The 22,335-nt window shown below is 38.4% G+C and overlaps 1 protein-coding gene across 12 annotated transcripts in view; it reads left to right on the top strand.

Annotated features, from left to right (window-relative positions):
- Window positions 1-18,281, top strand: part of FMNL2 (formin like 2) — a 269,726-nt gene extending 251,445 nt beyond the window's left edge. For 6 of the 12 annotated variants that reach the window (XM_039494529.1, XM_039494535.1, XM_039494537.1 and 3 more), the window contains 11 exons: window positions 1,035-1,159; window positions 1,820-2,022; window positions 3,116-3,350; window positions 4,849-4,917; window positions 5,071-5,151; window positions 6,072-6,201; window positions 8,208-8,371; window positions 9,031-9,132; window positions 9,661-9,759; window positions 11,053-11,176; window positions 16,100-16,209. In XM_039494529.1, the coding sequence (XP_039350463.1) occupies window positions 1,035-1,159; window positions 1,820-2,022; window positions 3,116-3,350; window positions 4,849-4,917; window positions 5,071-5,151; window positions 6,072-6,201; window positions 8,208-8,371; window positions 9,031-9,132; window positions 9,661-9,759; window positions 11,053-11,176; window positions 16,100-16,209 (1,442 nt within the window). Of the gene's footprint in view, window positions 1-1,034; window positions 1,160-1,819; window positions 2,023-3,115; window positions 3,351-4,848; window positions 4,918-5,070; window positions 5,152-6,071; window positions 6,202-8,207; window positions 8,372-9,030; window positions 9,133-9,660; window positions 9,760-11,052; window positions 11,177-12,087; window positions 12,794-12,829; window positions 12,956-14,484; window positions 14,579-16,099 lie in introns of those variants that run through there. The other 6 variants (XM_039494530.1, XM_039494527.1, XM_039494528.1 and 3 more) reach the window with 5 other exon arrangements.
- The last annotated feature ends 4,054 nt before the right edge of the window (window positions 18,282-22,335 follow it).

Below are 22,335 nucleotides of genomic sequence, written 5' to 3'. Positions count from 1 at the left end.
CTACATTTTCCCAGCTCCAACTTTAGCCTATCACTTCTTGTTCTGTGCTCATTGACTAAGGAGGATTAATTGGTCCCATCTTCTATAGCATCCCTTCAAAGTTACTTTAAAAGATTTACTGGTGCTGCACAATCTGAAGGCAAAAGCATTTGTTACCCCCAGATGTAATTGTGCTAAAATTGGAGACTGGCTTTTATGTGCTTTAAAATACAGACAAACTCAGGCTTGTGTGAAACAGTAGAATCCCTTCCCAACAGGCAATGTTCCCTTGTAACAATATCTTTGTAAAAGGGCTTCTCTTTCCCTTGTCACACACCACTGATTGAATCCTCTGCTAGACAGAGGACTCACTTCTAGCTGAATCCTCATCTACAATCCCCTCTCTGTTTAATCAAAAGGATGTAGGTCTTCAGCTAGCACCTCTAGCGTTAGTCATAGTGCCGCTGCCTTGATGTCAGCTTGAACAACTTTATCTACAGCACTGATTATTAAAAGTTAGGTAGTAAGGACGGAGTAACATCACACGTCAGCAGCCCAGGACTGCAAGGTGCTGCGAGTGCACAATCTGCATTAACATCAGTGGGACTTGAGGGTGTTCAGCACCTCACATGACCTGTTCGGATGTTACATCCAGAAATGGGATGGCAGAACAGAACTAAAGTCACATACCATTTTATCCATTTTCTATACTGGTTAAAAATTATTTTGGTTTCTAAACCAGGCCAGAACAATATTAAGAACACATTATATTAGAGTAACACATTTGCTTTTGTGAAATATTCTTAATCTCAAGCTTTCACTAAAGGTCTGTGAACGCCGGGTATAAAACAGCTGAATAGCTGGATAAAAGCGCTCTCTGCTGTTTGTCTATCATGGCAGCATAATCTTTTCAGGCTTTTAAAAGTGTTTACTTAGCCCTTACCAGTTCTTCCTCCAGTGCTGAAATGCCATCTGCAAAAAACTGTGTCTGGGTTGCTCCAGATGTTTCCCAATTCTTCTGGCATTTGTAATTTCATTCTCTTTGATGTCTTTAGCTGTGAAAATCAAGAAGCCAATCAAGACAAAGTTCCGCATGCCTGTCTTTAACTGGGTAGCGCTCAAACCCAATCAAATTAATGGGACAGTCTTCAATGAAATTGATGATGAAAGGATCCTGGAGGTATGAATACTGCATATTGTGTTTCGCTTCCCAGTACTATGTGCAGTGTAAGTGAATGTACAGCTTTGCAAAGGCAGATCATCGTAGGAATTATTTCTGAAAGTTATTGTTTGGGTTGTTAAATAAGAATAATTTCAGCTGCTTGAGATCCTCACTAAAAAGGCATAAAATGACTTTCAGTTTACCCCAGCTGAGAATCTGGGCCAGACTGACTATAAAAGTTCACGTCTTTGTTTGAAACAAATTAATCAAGATGGTTGATGGCATTTTCCCAGTATAAACATGCTGATGCCATTTATGGGATGCAGGCTCCCGCAGATTGCTGAGTGCAGTTGAGGGAGAGTTGGAGCATCAATGTAGTAGGGTTGAGCACTAAGCTTTTGAATAGTATACACGAGGCTACAGCTGGTGGAAGGATGAGTAAAAAGCTGAAAAATCTTTTGACCTTAATTTCACAAAATCACATGCTATAACACTATCATAATGTTATATTTTGGACCATTACTGCAGACTATTGTCTGCCAGGGTGGATGTGCATATATCAACACAGTGTGGCATATACCTACATATCAGTCAAAGTCTTTCTATGGAATTCTGAGAAAACTTTGGACAAGTGCAATTTAAAAAAAAAATTTTGTGGGCGGATTTCTCTCTTTTTAGGATTTAAATGTGGATGAATTTGAAGAAATATTCAAGACAAAAGCTCAAGGTCCAGCCATTGATCTTACTTCAAGCAAACAAAAGATAACTCAAAAAGGGTCAAACAAAGTCACATTATTGGAAGCAAACAGGGCCAAAAATCTTGCCATCACTTTAAGAAAAGCTGGAAAGACTGCAGATGAGATATGCAAAGCTATTCAGGTGTAAGTGCAAAACTTGTGGATGGAGCAATCATAGCTAAGATTTACTCTGCTTTTTGGTAATCGGCATACATAGAAATCTGGTTTTGAACTGGCAGATAATACAAAAGTTTTTTGCAGCTGCAAAAGATCCAAGAATAAGGATGAACCATTATGAGTGATTGCATTCCCCCTAGATGTGTTAACTTGCAATTTTGTGTCATGATGATATCACTCTGCAAGTCAGTGCAAATTATCTTGGAATTTTTTTTTAAAAACCTAATTAATAGTTCTTAAAAGAATGCCATCAGCGTAATTCACATTTGACTCCTATTATGCTGCATTTCCTATAATTACTGTAAATTAAAAGCAATCCTGAGACAAGTATGGTAAATATTAAAAATAGGTGAAAAGTTTAGTTTTTGCCATAATGTCTGAATTTAATTCACATGCACTGAATACAATTTAGATGGTGTTGTTTATGTAATGATTAGATACCATGCCAAATGCAAAAATGAGTACTACCAATCTTAATGAAGGAATGTAATTTCATGTCTGCTTCTTAAGATTCCTCATGCACTTCATGGGTATGTCTACACAGGAATTAAACACTTGCAGCTGATCCAGGTCTTGGGCTACAGGACTGTAAAACTGCTGTATAGCTATTCAGGCTCGGGCTGGAGCCTGAACTCTGGGACCCTGCAATGTGGGGCGAAGAGTCCCAGAGTCTGGGCTCCAGCCCAAGCCCAGACATCTAGCCCCACAGCCAGAGCCCCACAAGCTTGCGTCAGCTGACCCGGACCAGGCACAGCTGTGCCCCGCGTCTTTTATTCCAGTGTAGATGTACCCTAAGATACATTCCAGTTCACTTTCTTTAGTCTTTGGAACATATTGGAGATGATTACTTGCCTGTCAAAGCCAACATTTTGTTAGGCTAGAGTACTCATTTATTACTGCACTTTTCCCAAGTTAGACTCGAAAGCGTTAGCATATTTGAATAGGGATCTTGGGGAAGGCAGGTTGCTGCTGTTTGGTTTGCTTTGCCAAAGCAGACAGGCCTGTCATATTTGGTGGGTCCTTCTTATAACACCAAGCTTTCTGTGTTGTTACGATATAGATTTGACCTGAAGACATTGCCAGTAGATTTTGTTGAATGTTTGATGCGATTCTTGCCCACTGAGAACGAAGTGAAAGTGTTACGGCTCTATGAGCGGGAGAGGAAACCTCTCGAGAACCTGACTGATGAAGATCGGTTCATGATGCAGTTCAGTAAGATTGAGAGACTGATGCAGAAGATGACCATCATGGCCTTCATCGGCAACTTCGCAGAAAGCATCCAAATGCTGACACCGGTGAGTGAGCCACAAGCGATAGAGCAATGTTAAAAAATAAATTAGCGTTGAATTAATTCTAAGATGTGCAGACATTAGGGCTTCACAAGTGGAACTCATTCCAACACTCTGCACCACTTTTTAAGATACTTAGACAGAACAAACCTTCTTTCTGTTTTACTTCGCCATCTAGGTATAGCTGATCAGAAAATTTTCCTTGGAAAATACTTTCAAAGAGAAAAGAGGAAAAAAATCTCAATCAAAATGTTCACCAAAAAAAATGTTTCATGTTTTTCAATTAGCTCTATATCTATCATAGGTTTAGGAATTCGACTATAGTAACCACAGTTGAGTTTAGGCCAGTGATTCTCAAACTTTTGTACTAGTGACCCCTTTCACATAGCAAACCTCTGAGTGCGACCCCCCTTATAAATTAAAAACACTTTTTAACGTATTTAACATCATTATAAATGCTGGATGCAAAGCGACATCTGGGGTGGGGGCTGACAGCTCACGACTCCCCATGTTAGTAACCTCGTGACCCCCTGAGGGGTCCCAATCCCCCGTTTGAGAACTCCTGGCTTGGGCCTTGCTCATGGGCTCTAAACAGGACATCTACAATGATTTTCAGGAGTCTAGCTCTGTGGAGCCAAGTATCATGGAGTTGTGTGGGTATCATAAACCCTATGCAGATTCAGCAGAGATATGTTAAAGATAGATGGAATTTTTGAATATCATGATGAATCATTGCAGCTCTTGAGAGGAAAGGAGAAAGAAATAAAACCAAATCTAACCAAACAATTTTCTAGCTATGACTATAATTTGTTATTGCAGTGGTGCCCAGTGTCCTCGGATAGGACCACTGCCCCCCCGCCCCAAATTGATGACATCAAAGCTTTTTAAGTAACCCACTAGAAATGATTTATAGCATTTCCATTCATAGCACAGAAGAGAGTGACTATTGCATTTAATAGGTTATAGTTCTAATTTTTAAAGATTGTCATCTAAGATATGCCTGCAAATTTTGTGCATTGGTGTCTGCAAACTCCACATCTCTGTATGCAAATACATGCTCAGATTTTACAGACACAGCTTAGTTGACAGTCTGTGTCCCAAAATGTTCATAATGCTTCTTTTTATTTTACGCTTTTAAGTATTTAAAAGTGGTTTGAATATAGAAATCTATTGTTTGAATCATTAGCTGAAACTGAAGACGAATTAATGATGTTCATGCTATCGATACTGGTGACTCCGTGAGGCTTGTTCCACATAATTTAATACATCTTTCATTGTCTTGAAGAGCATGGCACTGTAGAACCATGCTTGCATTTTATTTTACTCTACATTAAGCCTGCAGAGTATGTGAACAACTTGAAATCCATACACAAAGGGGAAGGAGAATATTCATGTCAAGATCCCCATCGTGCAGATCCAATAGTAGAATTTGAGTGCTGACTTTTACCTTACATTTAAGGTTTTACATGTGTTAACTACACCTCTTCTCATTATTTGCTTTTAGCAACTCCATGCAGTAATAGCAGCATCTGTCTCAATAAAGTCATCCCAAAAGCTCAAGAAAATACTGGAGGTAAGTACAATTTTATTTATACACGTGTACTTTAATGAGATAATCAATGCTATTCCTCCATGCATACTGGAATATGCCTACCTGCTTACGTTAAAAACTCACCCTTCAAAGATATATGTATTGACTGTTACCTCTTTCCTCTCACTTTGGCAGATAATCTTGGCTCTTGGTAACTATATGAACAGCAGTAAGAGAGGAGCAGTTTATGGGTTTAAACTACAGAGTTTAGATCTGGTGAGTAGAAGAACGACATCTTGGCTGGAAGCTAGCTTTGGTGGGGAGGGTGCCTGCTACTCCGTTCTTCACCTCCAGCCAGTTCATAAAACAATGTTAATGACAGCCTTGCAATGGACCATGCATGCCATTCAGTTGAGAGACAAGATGGGGGAAGTAATATCTTTTATTGGACCAACTTCTGTTGGTGAGAGAGACAAGTAATTAATTAATTAATTGGAGGACCTGTGCTTAGATGGTTTCTGGCCCGGTGGAAGAAGGGTGGTGATGGGATGGGATAGATGGGTGAAATAAAAATAGAAGGGGTTCAGGTGCTGTCATGGCATAATGGAGATAGAGGTTTAAATGTCTTCAGTCATATGTGCCATGAGATTGGCTGCTAACCCATCACAACTCCAGCTCAGATACTGGGACAAGTATCAGTCACTGCCCAAGACAACAGACAATATAGCAGGTCAGGTTGGATGTGCATTAGCAGAGCTGTATGGGGAAAGTTCTAACAGCATCAGCCTGCATTCTGCCTGGCTTTAGCTAGTACTACCCCTCTCTCATCTTTCAAGAGAACTAATGTTTGGCAAGTCCCACCCAGCTTTTAAAACAACGGGAGGAAGACAGCTCAGAGTGAACACGTGGGCAATAGCCAATCAGTAGATGCATAGTGGATGCCAACTCTCTTTTAAAATATGATTATATTGTATAGTAAGAACAATTTGGTTTGGGAACCTACTTAGCTGAGGGCTTTCTCCCATGTTAGTCTCAAAAGATATGCCTCTAATTTGTAGACCTACTTTCTCAGCATTCCTTAATGATTTTTCTTTGTGCTTCCCCAACTAATAAAGTATCAGTTCAGTCAACAGATAATTTCTAGCCTGGCCTTTACCACACCTTCATCCAACAGTTTCCTTGCCTTTTGCTTGCAGCTGTTAGACACAAAGTCAACGGACAGAAAACAAACGCTGTTGCACTATATATCCAATGTTGTGAAAGAGAAGTATCACCAAGTGTCCCTCTTTTACAATGAACTTCATTATGTGGAGAAAGCTGCTGCAGGTACTGTGATCAGTGTTGCCCTTGTTAGTATGTGAACCAGGTTCTGATGTATTTTAATCCTCCTATCCCCATGAGCTGTTCAAGAGAAAGTTCGGAAGTTTAATTTGTAGGGCAGTTTGGCCTGTAATGAAGCCACTTTTTGGGAGATGACATCAAATTTAGGGTTCCAGATAAAGGTTGGATAAATATGAATGTGGAGGATACGTTCATGTCACAGAACTATTATATTTGATGTTTTTATACTTGTGATAACACCTAGAGGTGCCCCAGTCATGGACCAAGACGCCATTGTGCTAGGTACCGTATGAACAAAAAAATAGGCCTTACCCCACAGAGCTTACAATCTTAATACTTTAAAACAAGTCATCTAAGAAACAGCAGCAGCTATTCACTTAGCAAAGCACCAGTTGTTTGGATTAGAATTTGCACTGTTAAAACAATACAGAGTTAAAAGACTACAGATCAACATTAGTATTAGTATTAGCGTTCCGCAATGGCATCTGATGTCTGAGACCTTGAGGTCTGCCCTCATAGGAGGATACCAAGGAATCAGTCAATGGAGCTAGCTATCAAGGACTCAATAATGCCACTGGATGTCAGTTGTAAAGGATTTGATCTGAATATACTTGCAGATGTATGAAAGCAAAGGAAAAGCATGGGACCAGCACCAGATCTGTACACAAGGCTCTTTGTATGATAACTTTTAAAGCAGCCACTGTGCAAATTAGACTTTCCCAGTTTGTGGCTCTAAGACTACTTGTGCATTCAAGCTACTTTTGATATAGATGCCACACTTAATTGTTAAATACTTTTAATGTATTTTGTTGCGGGCAATAGTTCACGTGCATCCTCTTCTTTCATTTGAATAGGGATAATGGAAGTGGCATCCCCGCACTGCATCACAAATAGAGTGGGCAACTAGTGTCATATATTCTACAAATATTCATGTTTTCCCCATGCTTGTAAACCTTTTCTGTTCTCTTTCTATGAACATGCAAATGACCAAGTTTTACTGGTCCACATGGTCACAGAAAGTGAGTTTCAGAGCTGTGAGAGTGAGTATTCACAGACGCCAAACTTTGCACTCTTCCCAGAAGTGCTGGTGTGACATCCAGCCAGCAAACAGATGCAATGTAACCTACCAGTGTGAATACTGAATACTTGCAGAGAATTTTTCAAGATCAGTATAGAGTTTAAGAAAATGTGAATAACAAATACATTTCAGGACACCGATTGTGATCTGCTTGTGGATATCACTTAAGTAGGAAAAGAGTCTATGTTTGTTGAAGAAGCTATTCAGCATCAGTTACACAACTGTAATCCCAAATGAACAGTTTAAATTACCGTCCCCTTTTCAATAATGTCCAAGTGTTGGGTTTTGTTTTTTTAAAAGAACATACACCTGTATTACTGGTCAACATGAGGTTGTCTTAGTTAAACACTATTAATAAGCACACAGGTGCAATGTGAATTTTGGAGATTATTATCATTTTAGGGGTAAACACATTCTTAAGTAAGTAAACTGATTTTCTCAATGTCTTGTGCTTGCGGCAGGATTCTGATATTTAAACAACAACTCGTTAGCCTTTAGTAGATTTTAGGAATCCATTTTAAACACAGGGAGGAGAAAACTAAGTGCTGTGTTCTGTGCATTAATGGGTGCTCTGTATATGCTGCGTGCTTGTATGGATGAAACTGACCCTGTACAAGAATGACTTAACTTAACAGTCAGTTATTTTCGGTGCTACCATGGAAATGCACCAAAGCATTTATGAATTTTTATCCCAAGCTAAGACAAGTCAAAATACTGATGAGCAATTTCTAATTATACAGGGTAATCTGTGGCTTAATATTTACCAAGTTACCAACTCTGAGATCCTGTGTTATGGCCTGGATTTATGAAACACTTCTCATTAAGGAGTTAAGACTGTTTGGATTTAAGCCTATAGTAGAGTGTTTGTGTCACTCTCTCTACAAAAACACTTCAGCATTTGTTTATTTCTTAGTGTCCCTTGAAAATGTCCTGTTGGATGTCAAGGAGCTCCAGCGAGGCCTGGACCTGACAAAGCGAGAATACACCATGCACGATCACAATACAATGCTGAAGGAATTTATTCATAACAATGAAGGAAAACTAAAGAAACTGCAGGATGATGCAAAAATAGCCCAGGTATTCTTTTTAATCCCAGTCCCTGACAAGGTGATGTAGAGACCAAGCAAGAAGAATCTGGAAATGCAGGAATTCCTGACTGTTCAAGAGAATAGAACCTTCAGCAAACTGTGGCATGGCTGAGGAGATTCAGGGTTACTTGAGTTCCTCTCCCATCTTTACCAGTGCTCACTGAAGTGATGACATAATATTGAGGTTATCACCTACTTTCCTCTCTGTAGTCATCTAGCCAAGCGATGCATATTTGCTTATATTTCCTTGAAGTCCATCCTCCTAGCCTCCTAATCAATCTTGTCACTGTTCTCTAAACACTTTGGTAACGTTTTGCTATTTTTCCTCTGACAAACCTTTCCAGCCTTTTTGCAGGCACATTTGACTCTGAAATTTTCTGCCTACAAATGAATTACAGTTGCAAAGCTGAGCACTTTTGCCCAACTTAATGTGTGTGCGCACACAGTACATAGTGCGAGGTGCAAAGATCTCTCACCTTTACACCCACAGTTCATTTTGTGGATACACAAATGCAGATGCAAATCTTGCAGGTACAGATTTCACACACGCAAAGGGAGGCTGAGACTACATCCCTTTACAACATTCTGTAAATGGGCAATAGCTCATTTTTAAGATGCAAAGTTGAGTGAAAAATGTGCTTCTTACAGGATGCCTTTGATGATGCTGTGAAATATTTTGGGGAGAATCCCAAGACAACGCCCCCATCCGTCTTTTTCCCAGTCTTTGTCCGATTTGTGAAAGCCTACAAGGTAAGCAGATGTACATTTCGCTGCTTATTCCGCTTCTGAATATGGCAAGGCTGCTAAATGTGGCCTGTAGCTTTCTACAATACAGCTCACAGCTCCCTTCAATTCAAAGGTGTAACCTCCTGAGACTACAGACCCCAGAATGACCTGTGAAAGAGCACTGCACAGCAGTGCTATGGAACGTAAAGTAAGCCAGCAAAGGGCAGGGCAAGTAATTGTCTCAGGATTTTACAGAAACCAGGACAGAGCACCATAGCAATAAGATTGAACAGCCCCAGGCTCGCTGGTCAGTCTTCGTGTGGGAATCTAGCTCCACCGCCTTAACATTAATGTGAATCAGGCAGCTGAATATCTATGCAGTGCCCTGAAAGTGCCCCCTCTGGTCTTCAATGGAGACAATTATAGTCGCTAACTCATTTTTGCAGTAAGAGATGATTCTCGTGTTAAAAAAAACAACAAAAAATCTCAGAGTCCCTTCATTTGTCGTTGTTTGCAGCTCTAATGTGGTTTCTTGGTCTTTATGCTAAACAGCAAGCAGAAGAGGAGAATGAGTTGAGAAAGAAGCAGGAACAGGCACTCATGGAAAAACTTCTGGAGCAAGAAGCATTGATGGAGCAACAGGACCAAAAGGTATGAAACAGAGGACTTTGGGACAATATTACTTGAATATTTTGTATCTAAGGTAAGGAACAATCCTTTCTGCCCTCTAGTGATGTTTGAGAGGATATACAGATAAACCCCCCTGAGGGTTAGAGCAGGGCTTTTGGTGCCATTCATAATTCTCAGCTCAGGATAAGAATTTCATAATTCTAACACTCAGCATATGTTGTGAATTTTGTTTTTACAAAAAGGGTTTAAAAATAGGCAGCGTTTTTTATCTTTACCAGCCAATCCTATAATAGGAAAAATTCCAGTAGAAGAGTATAATTCTGAATTTACCTAGTGTGCACATCTCGGCAGGCCCGACGAGAGAAATTTGGGGTTCTGGCACACCATGTTCACTGGGTCCCACCCTCACCCATCACACTTTATTTACACAGATGTTATGGACATATTAGGAACACCCCTCCAAGCTCATTGCCCTGATACAATTGTTCCCCCTTTCCTGTCTTCTCATCAGCCCTTCATTTCAGTAACAGGCTCTGAGAAATTAGGTTGGAATAAAGCATCTACTCCATGCCCCTACCAACAGCAGCTTTGTGCCTTAGCTTTATAATGCATTTTCCTAGGGCTTTGTCTATATTCTGTACACAGCATTTCTGTTAACTCTTATATTTACAAACTAACATGTAATATGCCTACAGAGAAACTATGCCTATAATATCCTGGTGGTAGGCCCACCCAACGCATGCCCTGTCAGAGAAACTATCCCTATAATATACTTGCAGGCCCAGCCTAAGGATGCCATTTTATAGGAACCTTTTTCCCAGCATGCCTTTCTGGGACTGGCCCTTTAAATTTAGGAAATGGAAACAGCTACAGCCCTAAAGTAGCCATTTTGTAACGGGTTGCTTCTGCTTGCATTTCTTTCTCTTCCAGGTCTCCAGTACCCTTATCTCCAGTCATGTTTTCCCTTTCTGATGCTGGAGGAAATAGCACAGTTCTCAATCCTCTAATACTTTACAGGATTAAATAAATGGTAGAAGAGGTGGAGAGTGAAATTAAGCAAGGGGAATGGACAGATTTAGCTGCTAGAAAAAACATTCACCAGTTTTGACTTCCTTTGTGGGTTTAGACAAATCACCTAACCTCTCTGCCTTGGTTTCCCTATCTATAAAATTGGAATGAGACCCAACTATTAATATTTGAAATTGAATAAGATGGTATTTGGTGTCTTGCACATTTGAGAAGAGGAAAAGAGGAATGCAACAATGCCCTATTGGGGGCTACTCCTTACTGATCTTTACTCCCATTTCCTTTCAGTCTCCTTCACATAAAACAAAGAGACAGCAGCAAGAGCTAATTGCAGAGCTACGCCGACGACAAGTCAAGGATAACAGACATGTGTATGAGGGGAAAGATGGAGCAATTGAAGACATTATAACAGGTAAAGGAGCTTTGTTCACAAGCCTCAGTGGCTGGTTCACAGACATCATCAAATTGTGGCTGTATATAAATGTCACCTGAACTATTGTTGAGCTTTACAAACGTCTTAACAGGTATGGTTCAAATATAGTTTAGAAAGCTGTTTCCAGTGCTGTGACTGAAGTATACAAATCCTTGCCACTGGTGTGTAACAAACCAGACCCCATAACCAACTTTAATGTGCCCACTTTCTGCGCATTTTCCATATCCATAGGTATCAGATACCCTTTGCTTATTTCACAAGTTTTTCTTTCAGCATGTTGTCATGACAAACTTAGTCCTTTTGCTAAGCAATAGAGAGTTCAATACCCTGGCAGACAGTACTGCAGTCTCTGCATGCCATGCAAACCTTTCCTTGCAAATGTTTCCACAAACAGAATGACTGATGTTTAACATTATTTAAGAGCTTGCAGTTTCATTAAAAAGTACTAACAGTAATTACCCCATGTTAATACACAGCTCAGAACAAATCATTTGGTCATACCTGAATGATTTATACCCCTGGCTTGTCATGGTTTTACTGCTTTCCAATTAAGGTAGACTAATACTTTGCACTTGCCACAAATTAGAATTGAATACAATAGTGGCTGGGTGTAATTTGTAATAATAGCCAGAGGTGATCAGGACACTGAGCAAAAGATTCCTGTTATAGCAAAGTTGGTTTTTGTTTAGTGTCCTTTCAATTTACATAGATGATCTGGTAATTTATTTTTATTTTGATGCATATGCCGCATCCCTGTAGCGGAAGGGGCAAAATCTTAACAGGTTGATGATTTTAGTGGTCATCCATTTCACTTGTACCAACGCTTAAGAAAAAAAATCTTTGGGCTAGATTTCCTTGACCATATTTTGCATTACTGTCTTTTTCACAAGGTTTTCCCGAGGGAGAAAGAAGCAATTTTGCCACTTAGGGCATAAAAGGAAGCTGAAGGCATTTCTGTCCTGGTTGAGTGCTGGGTTGGAACTTCTTCACTACAGCTTTCAAGACAGTGTACATCAACATTACGTTTTAGGCCTTTATTGAAAGGACACAGTCAGTGTAATAGCTAGTCATTTGCAATGAGTTGAAGCTGTCACACATTCTACACCTCCCCAAGGTCCCACTGCCAGTGTTTGTAATTTTACAAATCACATTTTCCCATTCAAAAATAGAGTTTTAAACCTACTCAAAGGGAGAAATTGACCATGTGAGAGACTGTGAAGATAACCATATGCAAAGGGATATCAAAGTGTTTATAGCAAAAGTGGATAAACAATTATCAGACATGTTATTTTTAAATTGATGGTGTCACTTTAGACCCAGAGAAAAGCTTTACTTGACCAAAATCTATGAACCTTAATGATCTGTAGCCACCACCAATGATGGCACACTCCTCTCTGGATTAGATTTTTATCACCAGTGAAAACTGTGAAATTTAAAGTGGTTATTTGGAGCCTATTTGGAATTTTTGTCCCCAAAGAAACCCAGCTTAGTGCATCCTATTGTGATTAAATAACTGATTAGAACATGTAAAACCATCCCAGGATGTCTTAACAAAGCACTAACAATGTACTAATGCAACAGATCTTTGCTTCTCACTGTGTTTGTCATGTTTGGCTGTTATTTTCCATGCAGTGTTGAAGACAGTGCCCTTTACCGCTCGAACTGCCAAGCGTGGCTCTCGGTTTTTCTGCGAACCTGTTCTCACTGAGGAATTCCATTACTAAACTATTACTCTTTCACACCTGATGCTCTTAAAAGGTTGCTGTAGGTTTTTGACATTTCTCCATTTGTATGGATCTCAGGCAGGGCCACATGAATGTTAAATGGATAGGAATGTCTGGTGTCTACTTGCAGTTGTATTTTATGTCATCACGTCATTGCACGTTCTTGTATTTCGGTTGTCTTTTATTATATCCCATCAACCTTGTGCATGACACTTTTGGCTATCCTCACATTTCAAAGCCACCACTGAGCTACATGACAAATGTCATAGAACAGCAAGTGATGGAAGTCACAGAATGCTACGTATAGAAAAGCAGCTTTGTTGCAAATCAGATTCTAGAGTTTACAGGAGGGTTAGTGGGTCAAATGCAATCATCAATGTGACAGTTCACCTGCTTTTTCTATGGCATCTCTTCTGGGTTCTAGAAATCCCCTTCTATGTGAAGTGGCTTATGTAGTATGCATGCACTAAAGTAGACTGCTCTGTTGGGAAGCAGAATTGCAGTGTGCATGAGCTGAGGTTGACTTTCATGGGCTTTGCTTCCTGGCTTGCAGTAGTTACTTGTGATTATATACATGATCTGGGGAGCGCTCACTAATTTTTTTCAGCCATTTTAACCAGCACTTGCATGTTTGTCTGCATGTGTAAGGAATAAAATGTACAAAATCCTCTCTCATTCTATCACATCCACATTTAATTTATTTTTCAGTTCCATGCCAACTTAAACATGATTGGAAATGCCTATTGAACAAACAGAAACAGATCACAGAGGGTGGCTACATGGATTGGCTATCAGTAAAGCTGGAAAAAAAAATCCACGATTCCGCCTGTGAGGGGGAAACTGGGGACACACTTTGTAGTGTCGTGGCCATTGTGAACACTGGTTGCAGACTTGGACTTCTGGGTCTAGTCATGGCAAAGCTGTATTAAATGAAGTCTTAGAATTCATTGGAGCATTTTATGCTGGATTCCTGTTTGGTCAGTGCCAACTTCAGAGGATTGGATGAAGAGACTATCTAAGTATGGGTACAGGGGAAGGAATTGGAGAAACTTAATTTTGTTCTCAAAATTCTACAGCAATCACAACTATTACTGAGAAATATTGGCATGTAACTGGATATATTTACATCTTGTGGTGTAAACTGTACAAAGGGTGTGTTTAACACAGCATGTATCTATTAACACTGTTGTCTTTGTTATTGGTTCTTAATCAAAGACAACAGCGTTTCATTTCTTACTTTTGCAATGTATTTTTATGAGAGCTTCTTAAGATTGCAAACTATAATCAGCTCAATAGTTATTTTCTCTTTCAAGTTAATTGCTGTATTGTCTTCCTGGAGCCAATCTTCAAAGCAGCTTGGAATTTTATTAGCGAGAGACGAGGATGGCCATCTTGTCCTTTCCTTCCTGTTTCTAACCTCCTCTTGTAGCCTTGGCCTCGTTTCTTCTTCTTGCTCTATTGGCTAACATGCCTGGGATTTTTGAACACTGCATTGAGTTGCTCTTCTTTTTCCATCCCATTTTTTATTTAACCATCATTTTGTGTTTGTTTTTTTCTGTTTAGCCCTAAAGAAGAATAATATCACTAAATTTCCAAATGTTCACTCGAGGGTAAGGATTTCTTCTAGCACACCGGTGGTGGAGGATACACAGAGCTGGCAAGCATCACTTTTTACTTAGCTTCCTCCTCTCTCTATATGCCAGACCAATTGCTGATAAATATGACTAAATGTAATACTGGTGAGAGTCTAAAGACACACAAGATTTAAGAATGGCGGTGTCCCTGAGCCATTTATTTTCACACTTGTGTTATATGGCACGGTAGAACATGGGCTAGGATGCACTCGATTGCTGCTCCTAGGGGAGCATCATGTTCAGTAACTGACTTCCATGTGCAGCTTGACTCCTGATTCTGGGTTTCTTTCTCTCCTCCCTACTGAGGATCTGCAAGCTTTGGGGGTAACTAAAGCTCTAGATACAGTAATGGCTTCACCAAATGCAGAGGAATTAAAATAGGGGACGGCTTTCAAGGCTTTTTGGTGTTAGACGTTCCCTGGAGTTGGGACACTCCAGCTTTCTTGCTAGGTATAGTGGGCTCCCACACCTCTCCCCTTATTGCCATTAGGGGAGGGTGAAAGCCCTGTTTCCTCGCCCTGGCTGAACTGTTAGCAAAAGAGAGGGCTATACCTCCAGCATTCTGATTGAGCAATAGGGGACAGATGGAAAAAATGCCAGACGTTTTCATATAAAATGAAGTGGCCTTTATCAAACTATAAAAGATGATTGACTCATAGGGCTGGAAGGGACCTGGAGAGGTCATCCAGTCCAGGCCCCAGAAATTGACGTATTAGAACCAGGAGTGCTTACTGTGACTGGTGCCCTCATTCCCTGGCCCTTTTTTCCATTTTGGCCCAAAAATTTGGCCCCTCCAAATTTGCCCAAAATAGTTAGCAGTGTCCTATGCCCCATTAGATAGATTATGACCCAAATTTATCCCTGTTGTAATTTCTGACTTCACGGGGAATGGGTGGAGATTTAGCTGGTCATGCAAGCATGAAGTCATCATTGTGTGGCTGCAGCCAAGGGGGAAAGTATTTTTGGATCCTCATCAGACTAGTAGCAATGGAACACAATAGAACCTTTAAATTTTTACCATATAGTAATTGTCTAGTATCCACTTTTTCCATGCCCCCCCCCCAAAGATAGCTATATAGAAGGCATAAAATCATTCTTGCTTTGGAAAGAACAATTTTAAACATTATCCTACTTTGAGTTTTTATTCAGCTTCCAGCCCCTTTCAGGAAAAAAAAATTACTGATCCAATTGCAATGATTCCAGTGATTACATCTAAAAAAAAATCTACTTCAGCTCTATTGATTCCAATTGATGTTGCCTTTCACAATGACTTTATTAAATATAAAGTTATAATCTCCAGCCAATCAGAAGAAAAACTTCAAACTTGACAGCATGAATCTATTTAGACAAGAATACCACCAGTATTACCTTTTTTGGTGTTTATTAATAAGGACAAATCATATTTGTTTAATTCTCAATGGGTTTAAAGGCCCTTTACTCTTTCTACACAAGCTGCTTTGATTGGCTGCCAGAAGGACTTTTTCTTTTCTAAACCAATGACCTGTTAATTTACCTGTTTCTGATATCTTATTTCCTTTTTGCAGATCTTAGAAACCAGCCATACAGACGAGCCGATGCGGTAAGGAGAAGCGTTAGGCGACGCTTTGATGATCAGAACTTGCGCTCTGTAAATGGTGCTGAAATAACCATGTGAGCTGGAGATTTGCATGTGAAAAGTAGAGCGTGTGCTTGAATGATACCTTGTCCATGTGAACTATATGTGCTACCATTTAATTATAGCCTTGAATACAGTAAAATTACCTTCTAAAGGGCTCAAAAAGACATAGAAAATGCATAGGAACGTAAAAGTAATGGGCTCTCTACTCAACCATAGCTAACAAGTGCCTAAAATTGAAGTACCTGCTCAAATTAATCAAAGCAATAGGACTTGATTTGATTGGGTATCTTTTTACGCCAACACATTATTCAGTATTTTTAACCAAAATGTAAAATACGTGATTTTTTTTGTTACATGAAATTTAGTGATTGGTCTTCAGTGGCCCTTCTTGATTTCCTGACAGGTTGTAAATAAGTAATACTTGGATGCAATCTGCTGTGGACTTAAGCTTTTCAATGCATTCCTGTCCTATCTGCTAAGGAATTAACCTTGAGCTTCAACTGCACTTATTAGCTTTTTTAATATATATATATATTTAAGGGCTTACCATGTGCAAGGGGGAAGTAATTACAAAATGACCTGTACCTTTCAGCCATACACAAACCCCAGACTAATACAAATAAGATGTGTTAGACATAATTCAGTGAACACACAGTTTATATCAAATGAACATGAACTATTCTTCATGTTCTGATTCTGCTTTTTATATGCCAGTGTGCAATGTGGGATAAGCAGTGAGGGTATGAATGCATTGCAAAGATCTTTGAAACAAGAACGTTGTATAAGACTCATTTACTATGTTCTTCAGATAGAGGCAGCTTTTGAATAACAAAGTGTATTTATTAATTAGGACTAAGATATTAACATCTCATTAATCAGTATTAGGATTTCTGAGGACCATTATGGTTCAGTTATTAACTCAGTGAAATAATCTTGTGCCCTGCTGAGAGAGGATTTTAATACCCCATCTATAAGCTTTAAACTTGCACCTGCATTGAGCAAGAATGGTAACCCAGTAACTATGTTTTTCCTTTGACAATCGAGTTCTGATCACTTAATACAAAGGAACATTTGTTGTTCAAATGCATCCCAACTTCTAAATTCTTATTTTATATACTGCATTTTACACTTTAAAATTGAGCTTATTTTATTAGGCTTGGCAATATTTTAAATATAAACACAGTGCTACTGGTGCAGATCAATTTATTGTTATAATGGAATTTTATTTTATCCTACAATGGCAGGGCACTTGATCTATTCCAAAGTCAAGAACTGGACTGATGCTAAATTTGTACTTTCGAGAAGATACATTTTGCTTGTGGCTTACCGTTCCTGGTAGCATTGCATCAGTATGTTAATTGTAAAATTTATTGTATAGTATTTAACCACTGAATTTCTTTTCTTTTATGTTGTGCTTTATGTGAACCACTGGTGAAGGTCCCATTTTTCCTTGAATAATGTGTAGTTACATGAATCTGTTTTTAAATGTACAGATATTTTGCTACAAAATTGGTGCAGTTTTTTATGGTTTTTACACTTCTCTTTAATTCCCACTTTAGTCTCTGGGTAATATTGTAAATATTGTTTAAAAAAATGCATCAGCCTGTGCTATACAATCTGAATGTTATTTTAACTTATAGTTTTGTTTTTTATATTTAACTAAAAATGGACAGTTTGGGGCTCAAAGTTACCACATTGACTTCCGCTTCCCTATTTACAGAAAGTTTACATTAAAACTGCCACCTATTGTCTCATTTACAGCAACCTGTACTTGACATGCAAAAGAGAACATGCCAAGATTGCCTCTTTCTTCACTGACAGTGACAAAAGAGTTTTAATCTAAGAAAAAATCATTTGGCAACGTAATTTAAGTACATGTATTAGTCAAATGGGTCAAACTCGTAAGCTCAAAAGCATTTTATAACTTAACTCTAGACAGCAAATAATATTACCATGCAAGTGGACTGTAATATTGGCATGTTCTCTTTGATGTTTTTCTAGTAATAGACCTGCTTCTTAGCAATATTAGAAGTGTTTTATAAAAGCAGTTCATGTTACTTTTCTGGTCTGTTCATGGCATATGATCAAATAAACTATTTACACTACTATACAGTAATCCATGGTTCTTTTTCTTTGGTGTGTTTATACTACTCTTTTATGCAGAGCTTGCTAGCAAATGGATCATAAGTACGATGAAGGAACAACTTATTCTTACAGAAATAACTGTCACATATCTGCAGTTTATCAACAGAGACTGGGGGAGAGGGGACACAAATTCCAAGTTCTCACCAGCTTCTGCCCTGTGCCACGACTTTCTGCAAAACCTAAGGTTTCTCATCCTATGATTCTGTATTTTTGTTTTGACAAGAAACACTGCACAACAAAGCCTGCTTAACCTAGCTTCCCAAACAATAGTGATGGCAAAAAATGGAAAGGACTCTCCCACACAGCACCCCACTCTGTGAAGCCATGATTGGTACCAATTCCATACTAATGTTATTAAACATAGGAAATATAAAGTTAACTCAGGTGGAGGCCAGGCACTCATTAGAAACCTCAAACATGGTGAATTTTCTCCATTCAAGTCAGCGTACTTACACCAGGAAGGAATTAAGACCATTTTCTTTGTGCTCTTCACCTTAGAACTCCTTTTCACAAGAGAGCATGTTTTGCCAATTTCTTCTACCACGCAACAGTTTCTTAGGACCTTGGAAGAAAACAAAGTTCTTGGGTCCTTTCAAGGCTTTAAAAAACCCTTATCTCCTCTGTTGTAGCAACTGCAAATATGATGAGCAGAGACCACTTTTTTTTTTAAACAGGGAGTGGAGGTAATATGAAGTCACAAGACCTGCATTTTGCCACCGGAGACTCTCAGTAACTACTTCTTCAATATCCTGTTCAAAAAAACTCATGCTTTATGCAGAAGTAAAATCCACCAGTAAACTATTCAGTTAAATCTGCTAAATCTAGCCGCTTTTCCTGGTTCTGGCATTACAATAATCACAGAAAAGTTTCTACTCTAACAGTCCCAAGATCAATGAACAAAGGAGGAAGTTCCTAGAGTACTTTTCATACAACATTTTCCTCTGAAAACACAGAATCTCTGAGTAAGGGTAATAGTGTACAAAATCCCTCCATATCATTTAACATTTACAGGTCTGTCGCATCTTAGGCACATTTACCATGCGCGTTTTCAGCTTTATGCAGTTGGCAAAAAAAAAAGGAGAAAAATAATTGAAATACTGTTTCTGTAGTGCGGGTGATTCCGCCCACCATTACACTGAATGTAATTTTGACTATGTGATTTTTTGCTTTACGTGCTGACTGCAGAATGTAACCCCAGCGTAAGATGAGACAGACCTGTACAAACTCTTAGCCCATGTCCTCCATTTTTAATTTACAAAAAATATACAGTCTTTGGCTTGCAACAAAGAGATCCCAAATGCTGTAGATTTTAAATGTAACAGTTTAAAAAAATATATATATTTAAAGTAAAAAGAGCGTGACTAAGGCAGTATTTGTCTTTAGTCTGATCTACACAGATTTTGTACCCTACTCTATAGGTATAGAACAGGGGTAGACAACCTATGGCACACATGCCAAAGGCTGATTTTCAGTGACACTCTCACTGCCCAGGTCCTGGCCACCGGTCCAGGGGCCTCTGCATTTTAATTTAATTTTAAATGAAGCTTCTTAAACATTTAAAAAACCTTATCTACTTTACATACAATAGTTTAGTTATATATTAGACTTATAGAAAGAGACCTTCTAAAAACATTAAAATATATTACTGACATGTGAAACCTTAAATTAGAGTGAATAAATGAAGACTCGGCACATCCCTTCTGAATGGTTGCCGGTATAGAATCTACTATATAGTAAAGCAGTACAATTCTCTAGTATGCTTGTAGATAAACTAGTATAAAGTCCTTCTAGCTACATAACTTATTTCCAATCTAACTGCCTCATGGTACGGGGTTGTACTGCTTTATAGAATCATAGAATATCTAGTTCAAAACCCTGATCAAAGCAGGACCAATCCCCAGACCCCTAAGTGGCCCCCTCAAGGATTGAACTCACAACCCTGGGTTTAGCAGGCCAATGCTCAAACCATTGAGCTATCCCTCCAGTTTTTAAGCCAACAAGTACAAAAACTGTACTCTAAAGCAAGGAAATGAGATTATATTAAGGACACATCACTATTCTGGGAAATATAATCACAATATGGTTAGTTTATGAGCACTTCTACTTTTCAATATAGGTGTACCATAAACAAAAAAACTACCTTAAATTTTTACTTATCAGTCACTAATTTTCATAAGTCTTACCCTGGTGGTGAATAAATTATGCCATAAATGTAGTAAGCAGCGTAAGTGATAACACAATTTAATAAAATATGGCGAAGCTCAAATTTAAGAGAACAAATCTTGTAACCAAACCTTAGATTTAAATTTTTGAAAAAGGTTTAACAAATACAAAACAAAACAAAACAATGGGGAGAAGGGTGGATTCAAGATGCCCTGCAGAATATGCAACCCAAGCACCAAAGCATTAAAGCTAGTGCTTGGGATTCAAGTGAAACTGACGACAAACAGAAAAGCTAACTTTCAGTCCAACCTGAGCATTGTGCAAAAGAGACAAATAGCAAAACACTGATTAGATTTTTAAACATTCTTTTAGTAATCAATAGCATTATTAATAAAAGGAAAACTAAATTTATTTTGCCAGTAATCCCTTTAATTTCAAGACAACTACAGAATCTGAAATCAAGGGATTGTGATGCCTTTTGAGAAGGAAAAAGGCTAAGACTGAATTTTGTTGTTGCTGTTTATGAGCACAAAGAAATACCCACGGGCAGAACACTTCCTATCACACAAGGAAGGAGCAGTCTCATCCATTGAAAAACATGAGGCTGCAAAACTTTTTCTGAGGGAGGGAGGGAGATGGGAGGAGAAAAATACTTTTCCCCTCAGGATTAGAAAACAAGCTATGTCTTGCTAAAACAGATTTAAATGAGATTGTATTTCCTATTGGGATGGTTTTTCCAAGATCTGATTGAGAAATACAAAAGAGATACATTCCATTACAATAATTTATAGTTACATTTTTTATTTTTAATGGAAAAATAAAGACAAACCTTTTAAAAGTAATATTTACTTAGAAACACGTTTCTTCATGTAAATTATGCTAGGCAATAAAAGTATTTTACATAAATTCTAATGTGTTTTAAAACCAATATTACCTGTCAAAAATTCTAAACTAATCTGCTACCTTTAAACATTTCCTCAAATCTCTCTCAATGTAAAATCAAATATTAGACATGATGAATTGTGTACAGCGTACTATCACCCCCAAATTGTGTGTTTGGTTTTGTTTTTCAATATAGTTAACCTAATTGTTACAATACCAATGTATTTGCTTTTTTAAAATAGAAACATGGGAAAGTGAATTTTACAAGGTAAGCAAAATATATATATTTAAAATCTAACTGATTTTATATAGCCATATACCCATGATCAGCGCTCAATTCCTGACACACAGACTAACCTGCAACTTTCCACACTTGGGATAGTTGCTGGGCATGGTGCAGAAATATGGAACAGTCCCACTGCCAACATTTTAGTTCATTTGCAGTTTTTTGGATATTTAGCATGAAACATTTTATGATATATAAAATACAATTTATTAGAATTCTTTACCTCAAACCCTACCTTGGCAAAAGTCGTATAAGGTATTTCTTCAGTAAGGAGTGATTCACAGGTATGTTACGTAGTGATGGATGACTAGCATTTGTTATGTTAGATGTGTATGCTGAATATTCTTAAATACAAAAACCTGTCATTTCCTTCTGAATATAACAGACCAAATATGTCTCTAACAAATATTTTCTTTCAATTGAAAAGTTTCAGTCTCAAAGAGCAGCCTTAAGAAGTGTGACTCATTTACCCATCCTACTGAAAATATTCTGTGTGAATGCTGCAGTTCTAGGCTTTGATCTTAAATGGGCTTTAGGCATTAATGTACTGGTAACATTTGTCATATGTATTAGAAAAAGGGAGTAATACACTGAAAAGGAAACTAAACTCTGTGCACAGTCTTCAAAATAAAAATTGAGTGAACACGTTGCTTATTCCATCAATCATAGATAGCGGTTATTTCTAT

This window comes from Mauremys reevesii, linkage group 11, assembly GCF_016161935.1.
Source record: "Mauremys reevesii isolate NIE-2019 linkage group 11, ASM1616193v1, whole genome shotgun sequence".
Lineage (NCBI taxonomy): Eukaryota > Metazoa > Chordata > Testudines > Geoemydidae > Mauremys > Mauremys reevesii.
This window is presented reverse-complemented; position numbering and strand designations above follow the sequence as displayed.